Below are 17,714 nucleotides of genomic sequence, written 5' to 3'. Positions count from 1 at the left end.
TAACACCCCAACTATATCCTAAGTGGGGCAGACAAGACGAAACATGACACAAACACAAACACTCACACACACACACACACACACACACACACACACACACACACACTCATTCATTCATGACTATATCATGAGGCCAATATTACTGTGTACAATGTAATGCCTCCCTTATCTGACTGAGAGAGAGAAAGAGAGAGAGAGAGAGAGAGAGAGAGAGAGAGAGAGAGAGAGAGCGAACGAAAGAGAGAGAATAAGAGAGAGAGAGAGAGAGCGAAAGAGAGAGAGAGAGACAGAGCACTATTATATTATTTGTTCTGAAACGACAATAGTTTCCCTTATCCACAGTGTTTGAGGCCTCCCAGCACCATCATCCCTTTACATCCTCCCTGGCAAGCTCAGCTTTAAGGTACAGCAATGTTTTTGATGTCATTGGGATTTTCTGTTCTATTCTGCCTTTGAGACTTTGGGACTTTCATATTCAGTCTTGGTAAGTTTTTATAGTGCTTTTTTATTTAATTTTTTATTTTGTGCCATTCATGTTCTTACTATGTACAATATATTACTCAGATGCTTCATTTGAAGTAGCCGACTGTTTATAAGGTTTTATGACAGTAACACATGTACACTTTTGAATTGTATTATCCAACACGTATGACACGCTTCAGAAGTTTTGTACCCACCAGACATCACCCTAAGGTGAGAAGAATGAGCCGTGTGGAGGGTCTGAGGGCCAACTCGTGTCAGTTCACTCTGGAGGGAGAACCCTTCCGCATCCTGGGGGGGTCCATCCATTACTTCCGTGTCCCCAGAGGCTACTGGGAGGACCGGCTGCTAAAGATGAAGGCCTGTGGCCTCAATACTCTCACAACGTAGGCTCCTACTGCAACTCACGCCTCATATCACAGGAGTGTCACTATTATGTTACTGGAGAAGGTCAAACTAAAAATATAAAATCAAATGTTTGTATGGAATGGCTAACTTAACTGTTCACCTTAAAATTAAATAGAAACAAAGCAAATATCAAGATTTTTACAAGCCACTGGATTATTGCTGATAAGCTATAAATAATTGTTTTCTTACTTGCTTTTTTAGATACGTGCCATGGAATCTGCATGAGCCTGAGAGAGGAACATTCAACTTCCAGGATCAGTTGGACCTCATGTAAGGCTTTGATGTTCTGTTTCTTTCTCTTTGTAGATGTAAATATCACTAAACTTCATGCAGAATGATTATTTTTGAAAATAAATTAGAAGGTGTATCTGCCTTTCTCAGGGCCTATGTCAGTTTAGCCGCAGAGATGGGTCTGTGGGTGATCCTACGTCCTGGACCTTACATCTGCGCTGAATGGGACTTGGGTGGGTTGCCTAGGTAACACCATCTGCCCATTGCTTTAAAACATTGCCATGTATTAGCAGTATGCAAATAAGTTGTTCTTGTGTTTCTTTCAGCTGGTTGTTACAAGATAAAGGCATGCAGTTGAGGACAACTTATCCTGGATTTGTAAATGCTGTCAACAACTACTTTGACAAGCTTGTCTCTGTTATCAAACCTTTGATGGTAAGTCAAACTCAAAGTCTTGTAATAGTATTTCCTGAAAGAATAATTGGAGATTTCAGCTTATGTTTCCTCGTTTGTTTGCTCAGTTTGAAGAGGGAGGCCCAATCATCGCAGTTCAAGTTGAGAACGAGTATGGATCATATGCCAAAGATGAGAAATACATGCCATTTATACAGAACGTAAGTTAATTGATGTATTGCAATGCTCCTTTTTTACTGACATTTTTACAATACATTATAAAGTAATGAATTCAGCATATTTTCCTGCAGTGTCTCCAGTCCAGAGGGATCAAGGAGCTCCTGCTGACTTCAGACAACTGGGAGGGCCTGAGATATGGAGGCATAGAGGGAGGTAATGAAGATAACCAAGATAGCTAACCTTTCAGTCAAAAAGGGGGGATGGGGAACAAAAACATAATTTTTGGTGTTTTTAATTGATTCCTTAAAGTGTATTATTTTAAAGATATTTAATTGTATTATGATTAAATTCTTCTTCTTGAAACCTGAAACATGTTTATGAATATTACTATTCCTAATGTCTTTTGTCATTGTTTGACTTTGTCCTTCATTTGATCTAAATCTTGCTCATTTCAGTACTAAAAACAATAAACCTTCAGAGACTGTCGTTTGGAGCTATCCAGCATTTAGCTGACATGCAGGTAGGATTGTAGTGGGTGGTTTAGGCACTCACTACTGATTACTTGTAACAGTGAAAATCTAAGACTTTGTTATTACTTTTGCATACCGTAGTATTGTGTAAGAGCATTGGCTAAAATCGCAAAAGGAAAATGTCAGATTTTGTTTCTCATTAAAGCCATGCTGTGGCTCTATAGTTACAGTAGACAGATGTGTATTTAATACAGGCATTCTGTTTTGCGTAGCCCCAGAAACCTCTTATGGTGATGGAGTATTGGTCTGGCTGGTTTGATGTCTGGGGAGAACATCACCATGTGTTCCATCATGAGGGTATGGAAACACTTTTAAACCATCATTTTTCCAGTGAACAATTGTGCTGAGCACATGCTCATTTTCAGCATAACTCTACATTCTATTCTACACACTTACAAGCTTCACAATGGACAATGTCTGTTTTCAGACATTCAGAATGTGACTGATTGGGTTCAGGTATTGTTCAAGGACCCTTAACTGACGGAGAAGTGCATTGCAGCCTTAACACGTCAATCATTGCTACATATTGCTCTTTGGCTCACTTTGTGAATTATGTCATCATTAACTATTATATGGTTTACAGATATGCTAGATGTTGTGTCAGAGATCGTGGAGAGAGGTGTCTCCATTAATCTGTACATGTTCCATGGGGGAACTAACTTTGGCTTCATGAATGGAGCGATGGACTTTGGCACCTACAAACCTCAGGTCACCAGTTATGGTTGGTAGGAATGACCACAGAACAAAGGATGTGTCTTTTATGAATATGATTCCCCTTAACAAATGCATTGCTTCTTACTGTTTTTGCAGATTACGACGCTCCGCTATCTGAGGCTGGAGATTGCACCCCAAAATATCAACTCTTGAGGAATTTATTCAGCCAGTACTACTGTAATGTCTTCCACATCCACATGCATTACACATTTTATGAGAAACGATGTACACTTAGAAATTAATTTGATGACTTTTATACCCAATGTAATTGAGTCTGCCATAATTAGCATTGTTGAAATGTTTTTGCCAACTCATGTTCCAGCTGGGCCTCTTCCTGAAGTGCCCTCTCCTCAGGAGAGGAGAGCATATGGCCCTGTTGCCATCCAGCAGCACCTGTCACTGTGGGACAGCCTGCACTTCACTGACAAGGTTAGCAGGTGGCAAACACCTGTCTGGTGTGACAGTTGATATATATATAATGGGAAATGTTTTATCCAAACTGTTGGATATATAAAGATGTGGTGAGCTTCAGACAGACAGGACGTCTCTGTTATAAGCCTGTGTGTCTGCTTTGCTATCTCCACTTGCGTAGTGGTGTAGCAATATGCTGCTCATGCTCAATGTCATGTCTCACACCTGACAGCTCGGGTTTGGTCATGCATCAATGTGTCAATGTGTCATGTTTTTTTTAAGAAGTATCTGTCATATGCTGTTTGGCATAAGTGTGTTGCAGTGTCATGCATGCATACATATCTTGTATGATTTCAGTGAGAATGGAACTTCCTATCCCCAGCTGTGATGATGGTGTCTTGCCCTGCCTGTAAAACTACGCATATAGAGATTTCGTTCCATTGGCTTCAGAGATCTGATTTATGATGTTCTGCCAAATTGTTGTATCTAACACATTCTGTTTGACTATTCATCCAGCCATACAGGTCAGAGAGGCCGGTGAACATGGAGAATCTCCCTGTCAACAATAAATCTGGTCAGTCATATGGTTACACACTGTATGAAACCACCATCACCAATGGAGGAACCCTCACCTCCAGAAACAACATCAGAGATAGAGCACTGGTGAGAATCTACAGACTGATCCACAGACAGACACACATTACATACAATACATGCATAATCAAGTTTCAGAATCTTTTTTTCTGAGGTTATACAACATTACTTTTTATTTTCTTTAGGTGTTTGTGGACAGACAATGTGTTGGTAGTTTGGACTACAAGACTCATGAACTGGCACTCCCTGATGTACAGGTACTGACTGTTGTGACTGTTTGTGTCTGTCCTCCCAATATCCCTTGTCCTTAGCTACTGAAAAACCTACATTTTTAAATTATACTTTAGATTTAGGGTGAGGGCTAGTCACCTATGTACACATGCCCATATGTCTAAAGCATCCCAGAAATATTTTTCTGACACGCCTTAATGTTGTCTTTGAAGAGAAGGAATATAGAACACAATATATATTGGAGGTGGTCACTGTTTATACCTGTTAGTCAAAGGTACCCAACTGCTCCCAGGAAAAGACATTTTTCCTGAGATGGTGTCAAAGTACAAGTGAGTAATTAAGTCCACTGGCAAAGCAAAAAAACAAAAATTCTAATAAAAAGATTGTGTATGTTTCCTTCTGTTAAAGATAGCAGAATAGTACAATACTAATTTCATTAAAGGTGCAGTAGGTAAGATTTATAAAACTAACTTTCTGTCATATTTGCTGAAACTGACCCTATGTTCCAGTAGAACTACATGAAGCAGGCAATTTAAAAAAAAATCTGGCTCCTCTAGCACCACCTACAGCCTGTAGTGCGATTTGCAAAAATCCACAGCTCCCTGTTCAGATGCACCAATCAGGGCCAGTGGAGGTGTCTAACTGCGTGTCAATCACTGCTCATGCACACGCATTCATTCTCCCTTGTGGGGGGAGGGGCTTAGGAGACCGTTTTGGACTTTATCTGAAAGGAGGGAGGGACTGAGAAGTTGTTGATGTTCAAATTTTTTTGGTTAAGTCCTGGATCTTCACAATCCTACCTACAGCACCTTTAAAACATTGTTGCCACATATCTTATTCATAATTGAAAAACAATTTCCTTATTAAAGTGTTATCTGCTGGATTGTGATTAATTCAGCAAAACATGCAGCAACGTTGGCAGGACATTATTGTGAGGTATTGCCCAAATGTTGTAAGCGATGGCTAAATATATAGCCAGATAGATAGATTTAAGGTTTTTCAGAGGGCTTCTGAGTGCAGCAGATTCCAATTTTGGAGCATCTAATTGTGCTCAAACAAAATTAAATGGAACTTAAATGTGATTCTGAGATGCTGTATACATTACATGTGGACCCTATAGTTGTATTCTCTGTTATTTACTATTTTCATTTGGCAAATTCACATAAGCAGAGACATATTGGATTGTCTCATTGTGATCACTTTTCTTTACTGAATAACTTTCCAAATGACATTGGTAATTTGTGCATCTAAGGGAGAGAAGACCTTGAGCTTGCTTGTGGAGAACTGTGGAAGAGTGAATTATGGTAAAGCTCTGGATGATCAGCGCAAAGGTATTCTGCCTTCAACATGTCTTGTGCTGTGCCATATATTGGTTTATTGCGTACACCAGTTTTTGCGTACACCAGAATTTATGACTAGCCATTGTGCATTGCTAATTATATTATTATTATTATATGGTATAATATTTCAGACCTGAACTTAAGAACAGTTTTCCAGACTCAAATCAAACCATTCTTAACCATTCATTGGTTAAAGCTATAGTGCGTAGTTTCTGTCTCCCCCATGAGGAATTCTATGTAATGACAACAACACTGTCGGCGCGTGCACATGATACGATACAAGCCTTCCGTGATCGCGCACCACACCCACCCCTCCTCCACACAGTTGCTAGTAGCCAAGGAGGACACGGAGGAATAAAAAAAATATGATGGAGGTAATTATCTTCACTCGATTTTCGGTGCACAAAAGTCGCCGGATGACACCAGTTTCTGAACATAGCCATACTGAGAAATACGTAGAGAGTTTTGTGGAGCTGATATTTAGCTTCGTATCAACTCATTTGGCGATGGCTTGAATGTAACGGACGTCCATTAACATAAAACAGTTACGCACTAAAGCTTTAAGCCAAATTAAGTATTAAAACAGTTTAAAAACTGTTGCTTGGACACTGAAAATCAATTCAGTTTACTTAAACAAGTCAAATCACTGCCACTGTTGTACAATGACTGACTTGGTCTATGTTTTGTGGCCCACAACAAAACCTCATATTGTATTACAGGCATCGTGGGTGACATTCTGTTGAATCATGCCCCTCTTAGAGGATTTACCATCTTCTGTTTAGACATGAAGCCAGGCTTTATGAAAAGGTTGGTTAACTAAATTACATTTTTTTCATTCTGTGAAACTGGACCGACTACTAGACCTCTTCATTGACACTAATATACATTTGCTGGTTGTAAATTAAAGGGCAGATCAACCAGTAAATATTCAATAATCGGTTTGTAAATCACATAACTCAGTTATCATGTTTTGCCAAATCCTTTTCAGCTCATAATGTAATGTTGAATTCAGTTTCGCATTTTTACAGTTTCATATGAACGTTTGATCTTGTTTCAGATTAATGAGTTCAGGTCAATGGAAGTCTGACTTCAAGTTGGCCTCCATTCCAGGATTTTTCCAGGCCAGACTGTATGTGGATGGTCCTCCCAGAGACACCTTCATCAGACTGCCTGTAAGTAATCCTTTATGTGAAACTGCATCTATTATGGCTATGCATTTTCTTGTACTGATCTACTATTTCTTATATTTGAAAATGATCTATAATTTATAATACAATACTTTGCATGCATGTTTAATAAAAGCGTATTACACACAATCTCTAATTGAGACAAGTTAAAGTTTTAAGTTTTACTTAATTGGTATTTTAATTACAGTTGAAAACAAACAGTCCACATCAAATTGCTGATCAAACCAGTGCATCCATTCACAGGGTTGGGGTAAAGGAGCCGTGTTTGTCAATGGGCAGAACCTTGGGCGTCACTGGTTCATTGGTCCCCAGCATTTCCTTTATCTCCCAGGACCTTGGCTCAGAAGTGGAGAAAATCAGGTACAATGATGAATGATAGATATAAATAAAGTTCTTTTTTTTCGAGATGATTTGTGGCAAATTGTGTATGTAAAATATGTTATATATTTTTCATGTTCTCTTTCAGATAGTTGTTTTCGAGGAACAAAAAGCAGATGACAAAATACTGTTTGCTGAAAATCCTGATCATGGAAAGACAATTGATGTTTACAAACTCCCCTTTTGCACACTGCTGTAAAAATAATGTACAGCAACAACACACTTTCATGCACACTATAAGGAGACAGTTTATTGATATAGTTATCCATATGATTTAAAGGTATTAATTTACTAACCATATGTTTAATTACATTTTATTTTTATTTTCTATTGATATTGTACACTTTAGTTTTTTTTCTTCAAATGTTTTTTGAAATGTTACATCTTAACATTGAATCTGTTGCCTTAAATTCAACTATGCAACATCGTCTGATATGTCTTGTTTTCTCATTTCAGTATGACCTTTGCTCTGATTAGAAATAACGATGTTTGACCCTTTGACAGCGTGACACGCCCTCATAAGCTTCTCATTGGACCAGAGACTTGTACTTCATACATACACTGTTAGAGCAACGCTCTCTTATTCACAAAAAAACACAGATCCACACACAGCCATCAATTTCACCAGAAACAAAGCCCAGTAACCGGAAAAGATGTCCTCCTTTACTTCACAATAAAGGGTTAACATTAACATAATAAACGTGTTTATACTGCTCAACACGGACAAATATCGACTCCATTTCTGGCAAATAATATTGACGTAATAGTCATATTTCTTTGGGTATATGAATATGGATATGCATATGGTTGTAATTATAGAATATATAAACCACAATTATGACCTATAATATGGCCACTTTGTGCCTGTGGGTTTATTTTGAAAATAATAGCCGGAAGTTCCACAAGCAGTAGCTTGACTTGTAAATATATCCGCTGGTGTTCCTGTGTCGGCACAGCAATTACAGGAAGAGCACTCGGTCATTTTAACTAGTGTCGACTACATGCTCTTAACAGCCTTTTGTCAGTAACTTAATATTAGCTAATTCCACAGTGAACGTACAGGTGAAATTAAGACTTTCGAAATGGTATAATAATAGTATAGTGGTTGTAAGAGCAGCTCCAGAGTACCTTAGCCTAGCCGAGCTGAGCTGCTGAACTGCAACAGTTAAGAGTAGGTTTGGATGTTAAGTTTAGCTAAGTAGAATTTTTTATAAATAAAGGTTTGCTTCCACATCCTGACATGGAGTCATTTGGAGCCATTGGCACAGTTCTTGGATGCTCTGCGGGCATTGCAGTGGGTGGGCTTGTGTTTGCAGCCTACAAACTTGGCTTACTCTACCAGTTGTTTCACAAGGTAGGTTGTCACAATTCAACATTGCAGTTATAAACTATGCTTTTCTATTCCTTTCTCCACATGCATTTTTATCTTAAAGCATCGTTGCACAAATCAAACGTAGCAAATACAGATGCATTATCTGGCTTTAGAAAATCACCTGTACTATGTAGGTTGTCTACAGGTGAAAGGTAAGATGGCCTCTATTCACGTAAACGTTGACCAATCTTGTGGTTTTCTAGCACAAAGGCTATCACAACACACAGGTTGTTAGTGTGAGTGCACAAAACCCAGAGCTACATAACCTCTGCAAGCCAGAACAATATGTGGTTGTTGTGAAATATGAAAGACCAGTGGAGTGAATAGATAGTGTGACCTTTTAGAGATGTTATCAACTCACACTGACAGCTGATTGTATATGACAGTGAGTTTTTTTGTATCCTCTGTTAAATCAGTGCGCTATCAGGCATTGTCTCAATATTCACTGACTTGTCCTTTATTCTGTCCTCTGACTCACTTTAGACTGAGACGAAGAGCCCACGACATGGTGGCGAGAGCGTGGCAGAGGTGCTCCGCGCCCACGGGGTCAAGTACGTTTTCACCCTTGCCGGTGGACACATCTCGCCTATCCTTGTGGCTTGCGAGAAGTTGGGCATCCGCATTGTGGACACCAGACATGAGGCCACTGCTGTCTTCGCTGCTGATGCTGTGGCGAGACTCTCAGGTGCAGATTTATGAACAAGAATGACCCTCAGTCTAGGGGTGCAAGATATATCGACTCAATATTGTTATCGCAATATCACGTTGCACAATAATATATCAAGGGGTGCAAGATATATCGACTCAATATCGTTATCGCAATATATCTAAAGTGTTGCAATAAGTATGCACTATTTTGTTGAGCGCTGCATCCCGTCCGATGGCTGTGTGGCTTAGTTGTGTCTGATTTAGAGCCCGCTTGAAACAGTATAATGATCATGTTTAATTGGCCAGTTACCGTGCCACTTGCACATGTTAGTGCACGTCAGTGCACGGGGCCACTACGTGACAAACCCTATGTAGCGTACCACGTGTCTGCATAGTTTGACAGAGTGACAGTGTAAGTGAAGAAATAGATAGACAACAAAACGGGACGAATCAGAGAAGCGAAAGAAAAGTTGTGTCCTGTTCTCTTTATTTATTTTATACTGTCCAACCAGTAAAACATGTCCTGTTCTGTAGACATGATCGTTATTTATTTATTCATGTTGTACCAGTCCAATACGACCGTCAGTTGAAATAAACCTTGTGTTTGTTATGAATCTATTTTGATGCGTTTTCCCGTAACTTTTGTAATTTTAGATATGTTTAAAAATATCGAAATTAATATCTATCGCAATATTCATAATCGATATCGCAATATCACATTTAGTCAATATCATGCAACCCTACCTCATATTTGTGTTAGCGGAAGTTATGCAGAATAAAGGAATTGGGTGTGCTGTTGGTAAAGGGCTGTCCCGCTGCAGTAGTTGTACTTCAGGTCGAACACAGTTGTGTAACTAACAGCGTTAATAGTGGCTGGATAACATTTTGGTGTGCCAGTATTTTGGCCTTGGTATCTTGTAATCATATATACTAATACGTTTAGATAGAACTGTCTCAGTGTTTAGTTAGTTCCTTGAGTCATTCGTGAGTGTGTGTTTTTTGGGGCTTGTTGATAGCAATCTTGATTGTCTCTCCACCAGGCACTGTTGGCATAGCAGCAGTGACTGCTGGCCCAGGCCTCACTAACACAGTGACAGCAGTGAAGAATGCTCAGATGGCTGAATCTCCATTGCTGCTGATGGGAGGAGCTGCTGGTACACTACTTCAGGTATGGTGTGTGTAAACGTGTTATACTTCATGATAACGTTTCTGTCTAACCTCTCCATCAACTGTGTTTGTGGGACAGGGCAGAGGAGCGCTGCAAGATATCGACCAGATGTCTCTCTTCAAGCCGCTGTGTAAGTTCTGTGCCTCCATCCGGACTATCAGAGAGATTGTGCCTACTGTCAGGAAAGCCCTAGCCATCGCCCAGTCAGGAACTCCTGGACCTGTTTTCATAGAGTTCCCCATCGACACGCTCTATCCCTACCATCTTGTGTCCAAAGAGTTTGGAGTTAAGAACCCTCCCAAAGGCCTGATGGGCAAAATTGTCTCATGGTATGTTATCAGCATGTCTTGTATACTATGCACGTTACTATTTTGTCTGTTATGAAAAAGCACAACAAAGTATGGAGAAAAGAAGACCAGTTGACTCCAGATAATTATAAAATTACAGTTGCATGAAAATAGAGTGTGAAGAGTGTTGTACGTGACTAAAATCAGCAACTTTATAAGTGAATTGAAATGAGAATTGTTACATTGTTAGACATCACTTAATAGCCTGCAGGGTGTCCTGGGAGCCCCCAAGTCTGGAACACATACCTTGTAAACTCACCATGTTTGGTTCTGGTCTGACCTGGATCTTTTATACAACCTAGAACTTTTTCTCTTTTTTTCTCTCTCCACGATTCATGTCATTCCCAACTGTAAAATAAAGGCAAAAATGCAATAATGCATATACGATTATTTCACATGATGTTCTGATTTCTTGTAAGGTACCTCAATAACCACCTCATGAACCTCTTTGCTGGAGCCTGGGAGACCAGAGATATGTCGCCGCTTCCTGTTGACATCCCACAGGCCACAGACGATCAGGTAAGACTGCTCTCAGTATTAAAGGTTTGATTTTACTTATACGTTCTTGCTGATGTTTTAGTCAAATACATTCCAGTCAGTCCCTTTCACTGTGTACAGTATTAAGATGACTAAACCAGAGTTTTAATTTTGAATACAGTTTTTTTTCTTTCAATACAAATCAGGTACAAAAGTGCATAGAGCTGGTGAGTCGAGCCAAAAAACCTGTTATTCTGCTGGGTAGCCAAGCAACACTACCCCCGACGCCAGCCGATGACATCAGGTAAAGGACACTGTTTTTGGTTGCTCACTGTTGATACTAGAACATACTCAAATTCTGGGGCTTACATTAGTTTTCCCATTTGAATTCGAAAAGCATTGAAGTTTTCTTTGGTAATGTTACTTAGCTATGCTCATATGGGCCATTTTTTTCCCCTGCTTCATAGGAATGCATTGGAGGACCTGGGCATCCCATGCTTCCTTGGGGGCATGTCCCGTGGCATGCTGGGTAAAGACAGCCCCATCCACATCAGACAGAACAGACGAGATGCTCTGAAGGAGGCTGACGTGGTGCTATTAGCAGGTCAGGTACACAGTCTTACAGTTTAAATCATATATATTACATATCAATAACAGCTTTTAATTTATTTAACAGTTCAGAAATTATTTTAATTCTTTATTTAAGGTTTCATAGAATGACAGGCGTTCCTCGCAAAAATAAACTGAAACCCACTCTGGACGTTGCTTTTATGTTTGTTGAAATGCTGTTGGAGGTTGAACTGTATTAGTAGCCAGTATAGACACAGGCTGTCCAGAATTCCTAGAGAAATGTTCATATTGCGCGTTGCGTTTGCAGGCACTGTGTGTGACTTCCGGCTGAGCTACGGCAGAGTTCTCAACAGACGCAGTAAGATCATCGCTGTCAACAGAGATAAGTTGCAGCTGATGAAAAACTCAGATATGTTCTGGAAACCAACTATAGCAATTCAGGGTATGTTCACAATCTGCCATCATGATGCATGATCTTTTCATGATTATAGTAACAATGTGTCATTTTAGACCTCTAGTGATTAGTGTAGAATTTGCCAGTTTTAGAAACCCTTTTGTCACTTTCCTTCTACACTGAACACCCTATATCATTAGAAATTCTCAAACTTCAGTATGTATATGTATTGTTTCAGCATTGTGAATGTAAACATACACATTTGACTGTTGATTTATACTCAAGGGTTGGACCTTATGGCAAATACATCAGTTAAATAGTAAGAGTCTAAAATATTGCTCTATTTTAGGTGATGCTGGTTCATTTTTAGTTCGGCTTTCCAATGGCCTGAAGGGTCATCGCTGTCCAGAGGAATGGCCTCAGAGCCTCAAAGCAGGAGATATGACCAAAGAAAATGCAAACAGGTGAGCAGAGGGGACGATCCCTGGTCCCTAATCTGTGAGTGTGTCAGCATTCATTGTAAAAACCATCTGTTAACCTCTGTTCTCTAAAATAAAAATAAAAAAGGTTCTGGATGGATGTTAAATAATGAGAAAGCAAACACAATTTCATCAACATTGTAACTACAACTCTGTAACTACAAAACCATGTCTCATTTCAGGGCTAAAGCTGATGAGAAGACCGAACGGCACTTAAATCCCTTGAAAGTCCTCCACTGTGTGGATGAGCTGATGGCGGAGGACAGCATCATTGTTGCCGATGGGGGTGATTTTGTTGGAAGTGCTGCTTACATAATGAGACCAAGAGGACCTATGCGATGGCTAGATCCAGGTTAGATCACATAAACCGAGCAACAATTTGTTTATGAAGAACTTTTGTGATTAAACCAATAGATGTTTAGTTATTTAAATGTGTGTGTGTGTGTGTGTGAGAGAGAGAGAGAGAGAGAGTGAGAGAGAGAGAGAGTGAGAGAGTGAGAGAGAGAGAGAGTGATGGAATGATGGAAATAAAAAAACAAAAACATTTCAAGTTAATTGATTTGTTGACTTCAGTTGTTTGTTGATATGTCACTTTTTTCACACCACATGAAGAGGTTAGTGCACAGAACAAAAAGGCTGTTGTAGTCAAGGCCAAAATCACGAGAGTGAGCTAATAATCACAAGTTCTGTTTTGTCTGTATTACAGCAATATTCTGAGGTTAATCATGCTTTTTTTGCTGTCATAGTGACATAACTTTCCTGTTCCTCGTCCCTACAGGAGCCTTTGGGACCCTGGGAGTTGGAGGAGGATTTGCCCTGGGGGCAAAACTGTGCCGGCCTGAATCTGAGGTGTTATATTGATTCAGGCATTTATAAAAGTGCTTCGTCTGATCATGTATTGATCAAGATTCACCCCGTATGAATTTAATGCTACATCTTGGTGCCTTTCAGGTGTGGATAGTGTATGGTGACGGCTCCTTAGGATACAGTGTTGCAGAGTTTGACACATTCACTAGACACAAGGTAAAATCACTAATCCCAATATTTACATTGTACATATGTAAGCAACTCTCTGATCCATAATACATGTACTGGAATAAATATTGCAAATATAAAGGACGTGCTAGTATCAGTATCAACACACTAATAATAATTTGGTGTAAGTTGTCCCACCTCAACTGGTGAAATAGGAGAGCGAGGTATTTGTCATTCAAGTGCAGTCGGCAGTTACAGTTTTGGGCCTCCGTGCCGGAGATAGCCGTGGCCAGAGGCATTATGTTATCGGGTTATCTGCGTCCATATGCTTGTTTGTGAACACAATATCTCAGGACCCCCTGGAGGGAATTCCTTCAATTTTGAAACTTGAACTCAAGGATGACCTGATTAGATATTAGGGGTCAAAGTGCACGGTAACTGTGACCTTACATTCGTCCCATTCTCATGAACGTGATATCTCAGGAACGCATGGAGTGAATCTCTTTAATTTTGGCACAAACGTTCACTTGGACTCAAGGATAAAGTGATTAGATGTTGGAGGTCAAGGTGACTGTGACCTCACGCGGCGCTTTTTTGGCCATAACTCAAGAATTCCTATGCTAATTATGAGAACATCTCACACAAATGTCTAATAGGATAAAATGATGAAGTGATGACATGTTATATCCAGAAGGTAAAAGCTCAACTTCACTGTGACATCATAAAACACTTTTCTGACCATTATTCAACGCCATAACTCAGAAGGGGAGACTGTGACCATATTTCCCATTTGATCGGATTCTGAATTGGTGACACTAATCTTGGGTGTCCACCTTGAAACTGTGGTGACTGTATAGATCTTCTGTGCTGCTGGGTTGAAGATGTGTGTAAAGCATCCATGTTTGCCAAAAATACACTAAATACCTTTTTAATAAATTGTTTGAAAGTATTCAATACATATTGTATGAGTCTGAACAGACGTGGATGTAAACTGCAACTTGACTGGTTGGCGGACGCATGCGACCGCAATGCGGTAATTCTAGTTCTCTTTGCTTTCTTGTGCTAATCCAAATGTTTGCTCTTTTTTTCCCCAGACACCAGTTATAGCTGTGGTGGGAAATGACGCATGTTGGAGTCAGATATCCAGAGACCAGGTTCCCATACTCGGCAGCAACGTGGCGTGTGGCCTTGCGTTTACAGGTACATTTTCTGCATCAGATTTTGTGTGACTTGTAGAAATATGTACAGGCTATATGTGATATATTATGTGAATATACTGTATGTTATATATACTGTGTATGATGACTGGGCAGCTACTAACTGACAAATTATATTTTCTTCTCCCTTTTTTTTCCAGATTATCATATAGTGACAGATGGTTACGGTGGTAAGGGCTACCTTGTAGGGCGTGAGGATGAGGACAGGCTAAGCGACATCATCAGCCAGGCTCAGAGGGAGACCAAGGAGGGCAAGGCTATACTTCTCAATGTTCTGATAGGGAAGACCAACTTTAGAGAGGGCTCTATCTCTGTATAGAGCAGCTGTGATTTCTTAGAACTCCTTCCTTTACCCTTGGCTCTTCATAGACTTTACTATCAGGCTCTATGAGGGGTTTTAGAGAGAAGAAGGATACTGCTGGATACCATGGAGAGCCCTGGCCAGACCTATGCTAATCCTTTGTGCCCTTAAAGCCATATTTCACTTTGGTAATAGAAAATTACTTTACAGTATGCTGATCTGCTATAAGACTTTATGAACCATCACTTACTTCCCTCCTCAGACTAGTCAGAAATCATACTAGTAAGACATCTGCAAACACCAGAATAAGGACTCTGATATTTCAATATCAAAGGGTAATTGTTTATAAATCTGCAGTCTCTGTTATTTACTACTGTATTACATTCTACTTGAGTGAAGTACTACAGCTCCAGATCTGCCAGCCTAGAAACTAAATCTTTTGCTGTGCCTCGTGCAACTTTCACATCCATGTTGTGGATAATTGCTGCATTTTAAAAAGGGAAGGAGTGAAAAGTCTGAAAATCTTGCTTTGTAAATGGATTTTACCTCTTCAGGAGCTCGTGGTTAGACTTTTGACCTTTAAACAGCCTATTAAAACTTTCTTGCAAATAAACCAGTGACTGAAAATCATATGTAAGAGAGAGCATTGCTAAAAGTTATCCAATGCTACCAGTATGCCTTTTCTCCTGTTAGTGAATGAACACAGAGCCTTTTTCTTGGGAGACATTCAACTTTACAGCTGTAATGTTCTTTATTGGTTGATGATTTGGGATAAAAATGTGTTAAATGAAAAATATTTTTTGAATGTTGAAGATTGACAAATTGTATGCCTTTTAATGTTTGCGTCTTCAAATACATTGACGTGTAGATTGAATATGTGTCTGCTGATACAGTTCTGTATTTGATTATTTAATACTCACTTGTATGCATTGATGTGGGCATATAAATATGCCTCTACCCAATATGTATTGCACTATAATTATAAATGATTTACTCACCAGGTAAACACGTGTGGATAATCTCACTCCAATATATATATATATTGCTGTTTCATTTGGTACTTTGAGGAAAGTATGTCAAACGATTGATCATACAATGTTAATTTGGGTTCATTCTCAAATAAATTGAAAAAAGAAAGTGAGTATTGAGTGGTCTTTTGAAATACTTTTGGCACATAACTGAGTCTGTAGTGTAGAGATTTGAGAAAAGCAGACCTTCACACCACTCAGATTCATTGCAAAGAAAGCATTACAGCTCTATTTAATATTGACACTCGTTGCAACTTGAACTGTAAATCTGTCAAGAGCTGCAACATAGAGGTACTGTGTATATTTCATAAAGCTTGGACCCTATTCACGTCAACAGGTCCGCTTGTACAGTTATGGGGTCGGACGTCTGCTTTATGGCCCCTCTAATAAGGCATGTCCTCTGTATTTTTGGAAACGTACCCATGGTGCAATGGGGCCCACATTCGCAGGGTAAATATTTGATGTACTAATAAGTATTAGTACTCAATTACGGCAATATCTTTTGTGGGGTCCATAAAAATGTCTTTACCTGGATTTGTTATGGTCTAACTTTGCTAGGTGTACAGGGAGACACTACCACTAGCAGAGTGGTTCAAAACTTCTGTACCATTTCCACATCAGTTATCAACTTAGACACAAGAGCATTAGCATATTTGTAAGTAACTCTTTTTTTGCAACATTTGATAGAACATACAACCTGGTTTACATCGGTCAAAAATCCTGAAGGATTTTAAAAGCAAAGATTTTGTTTTTGTTGAGAAGCTGTGACTTTTGCCTTAAATACTTACAAAAATGCAGTTTTTATTTTAAACAGAAGATGGCAGACTAGAAGCGGTTTTCCTGTAGTAGTCTATACTGACGTGTTACTGTTATGGGACAGGGAGAAAAGCATATGTATTAGTGGGGGAAAAGGCCATCTGGAGAAAAAAAAAAAGTCTGTTGCTGGGTTTATCGATAACAGCTTAACTACAAAAGTGTTTTAGTGATAAAAAAAAAGAAGAGTTCTGACTATTTCTTTTTTCAATTGTCTAATGTAAGGCTAAGCTTGGACACAAAGAATGATTGGTTGATTTCTGCATACATTTGATTCCACAGATTTCTGAATGATGCTACTGTATATTAGAGAGTGAAAAGAGACGTGCCACTGTCTCCAAAAGGCTGCAATCTGCACAATAATTTATTAGAGTAAGCAACAGTTTGTGGTGTAAACAAAAGTTTACATTGGGCTAACGTTACAATATATTGTAAGTTATTGTCAGTTGATAGCCTCTTCCCCTTATTCGATGTCACATAGTCACTTCCATTCCTTTAAAATGGTGCTTTGTTGTTGTGTAGCAAAAAACTAAAGATGTATTAATATATATTTTGATGCAGTGGAGGACTAAATACTATAATATGTACACGAATACGTGGATATAAATATTACAGAATAATGCATTATTAATAAATGACTTCGGAATAGTACAAGTTAAATCCTGACATCTCTCTTGCATGAAAATACCGATTTATTTGCCATAATCGTGCGCTGTTCCTGTTAATAACTGATATATTGTATTCAGTTTAACTGAAGGACGAGTCTGCTTTGTGTCCGCCATGCACCAAGATTTCCCATGCGGGTCAATATACCTAAATTCAGTTATTCGTACAGCACTTGAAGGCAT

The 17,714-nt window shown here is 39.2% G+C and overlaps 2 protein-coding genes across 2 annotated transcripts; both read left to right on the top strand.

The window, feature by feature from the left end:
* Window positions 1-635: 635 nt before the first annotated feature.
* On the top strand, window positions 636-7,550 carry LOC144515595 (beta-galactosidase-1-like protein 2). Its single transcript, XM_078246588.1, has 18 exons — window positions 636-866; window positions 1,090-1,158; window positions 1,270-1,365; window positions 1,446-1,554; window positions 1,641-1,733; window positions 1,824-1,905; window positions 2,148-2,212; window positions 2,435-2,519; window positions 2,806-2,943; window positions 3,033-3,113; window positions 3,259-3,365; window positions 3,864-4,010; window positions 4,127-4,198; window positions 5,425-5,503; window positions 6,232-6,319; window positions 6,570-6,684; window positions 6,943-7,059; window positions 7,166-7,550. Exons 1-18 carry the CDS (start codon window positions 649-651, stop codon window positions 7,274-7,276), a joined length of 1,872 nt encoding a protein of 623 aa, XP_078102714.1. The 5' UTR covers window positions 636-648; the 3' UTR covers window positions 7,277-7,550.
* Window positions 7,551-7,997: 447 nt separating this feature from the next.
* ilvbl (ilvB (bacterial acetolactate synthase)-like) lies at window positions 7,998-16,156 on the top strand. Its single transcript, XM_078246587.1, has 14 exons — window positions 7,998-8,431; window positions 8,933-9,134; window positions 10,138-10,265; window positions 10,344-10,594; window positions 11,032-11,131; window positions 11,296-11,393; window positions 11,557-11,693; window positions 11,967-12,101; window positions 12,403-12,517; window positions 12,715-12,884; window positions 13,311-13,381; window positions 13,484-13,555; window positions 14,602-14,707; window positions 14,865-16,156. The coding sequence occupies exons 1-14, from the start codon at window positions 8,318-8,320 to the stop codon at window positions 15,041-15,043; spliced, it is 1,878 nt and encodes a 625-aa protein (XP_078102713.1). The 5' UTR covers window positions 7,998-8,317; the 3' UTR covers window positions 15,044-16,156.
* The last annotated feature ends 1,558 nt before the right edge of the window (window positions 16,157-17,714 follow it).

This window comes from Sander vitreus, chromosome 3 (assembly GCF_031162955.1).
Source record: "Sander vitreus isolate 19-12246 chromosome 3, sanVit1, whole genome shotgun sequence".
In the NCBI taxonomy this organism is placed as follows: Eukaryota; Metazoa; Chordata; class Actinopteri; order Perciformes; family Percidae; genus Sander; species Sander vitreus.
Note: the sequence above shows the minus strand (reverse complement) of the source record. Positions and strands in the feature narration are given on the sequence as shown.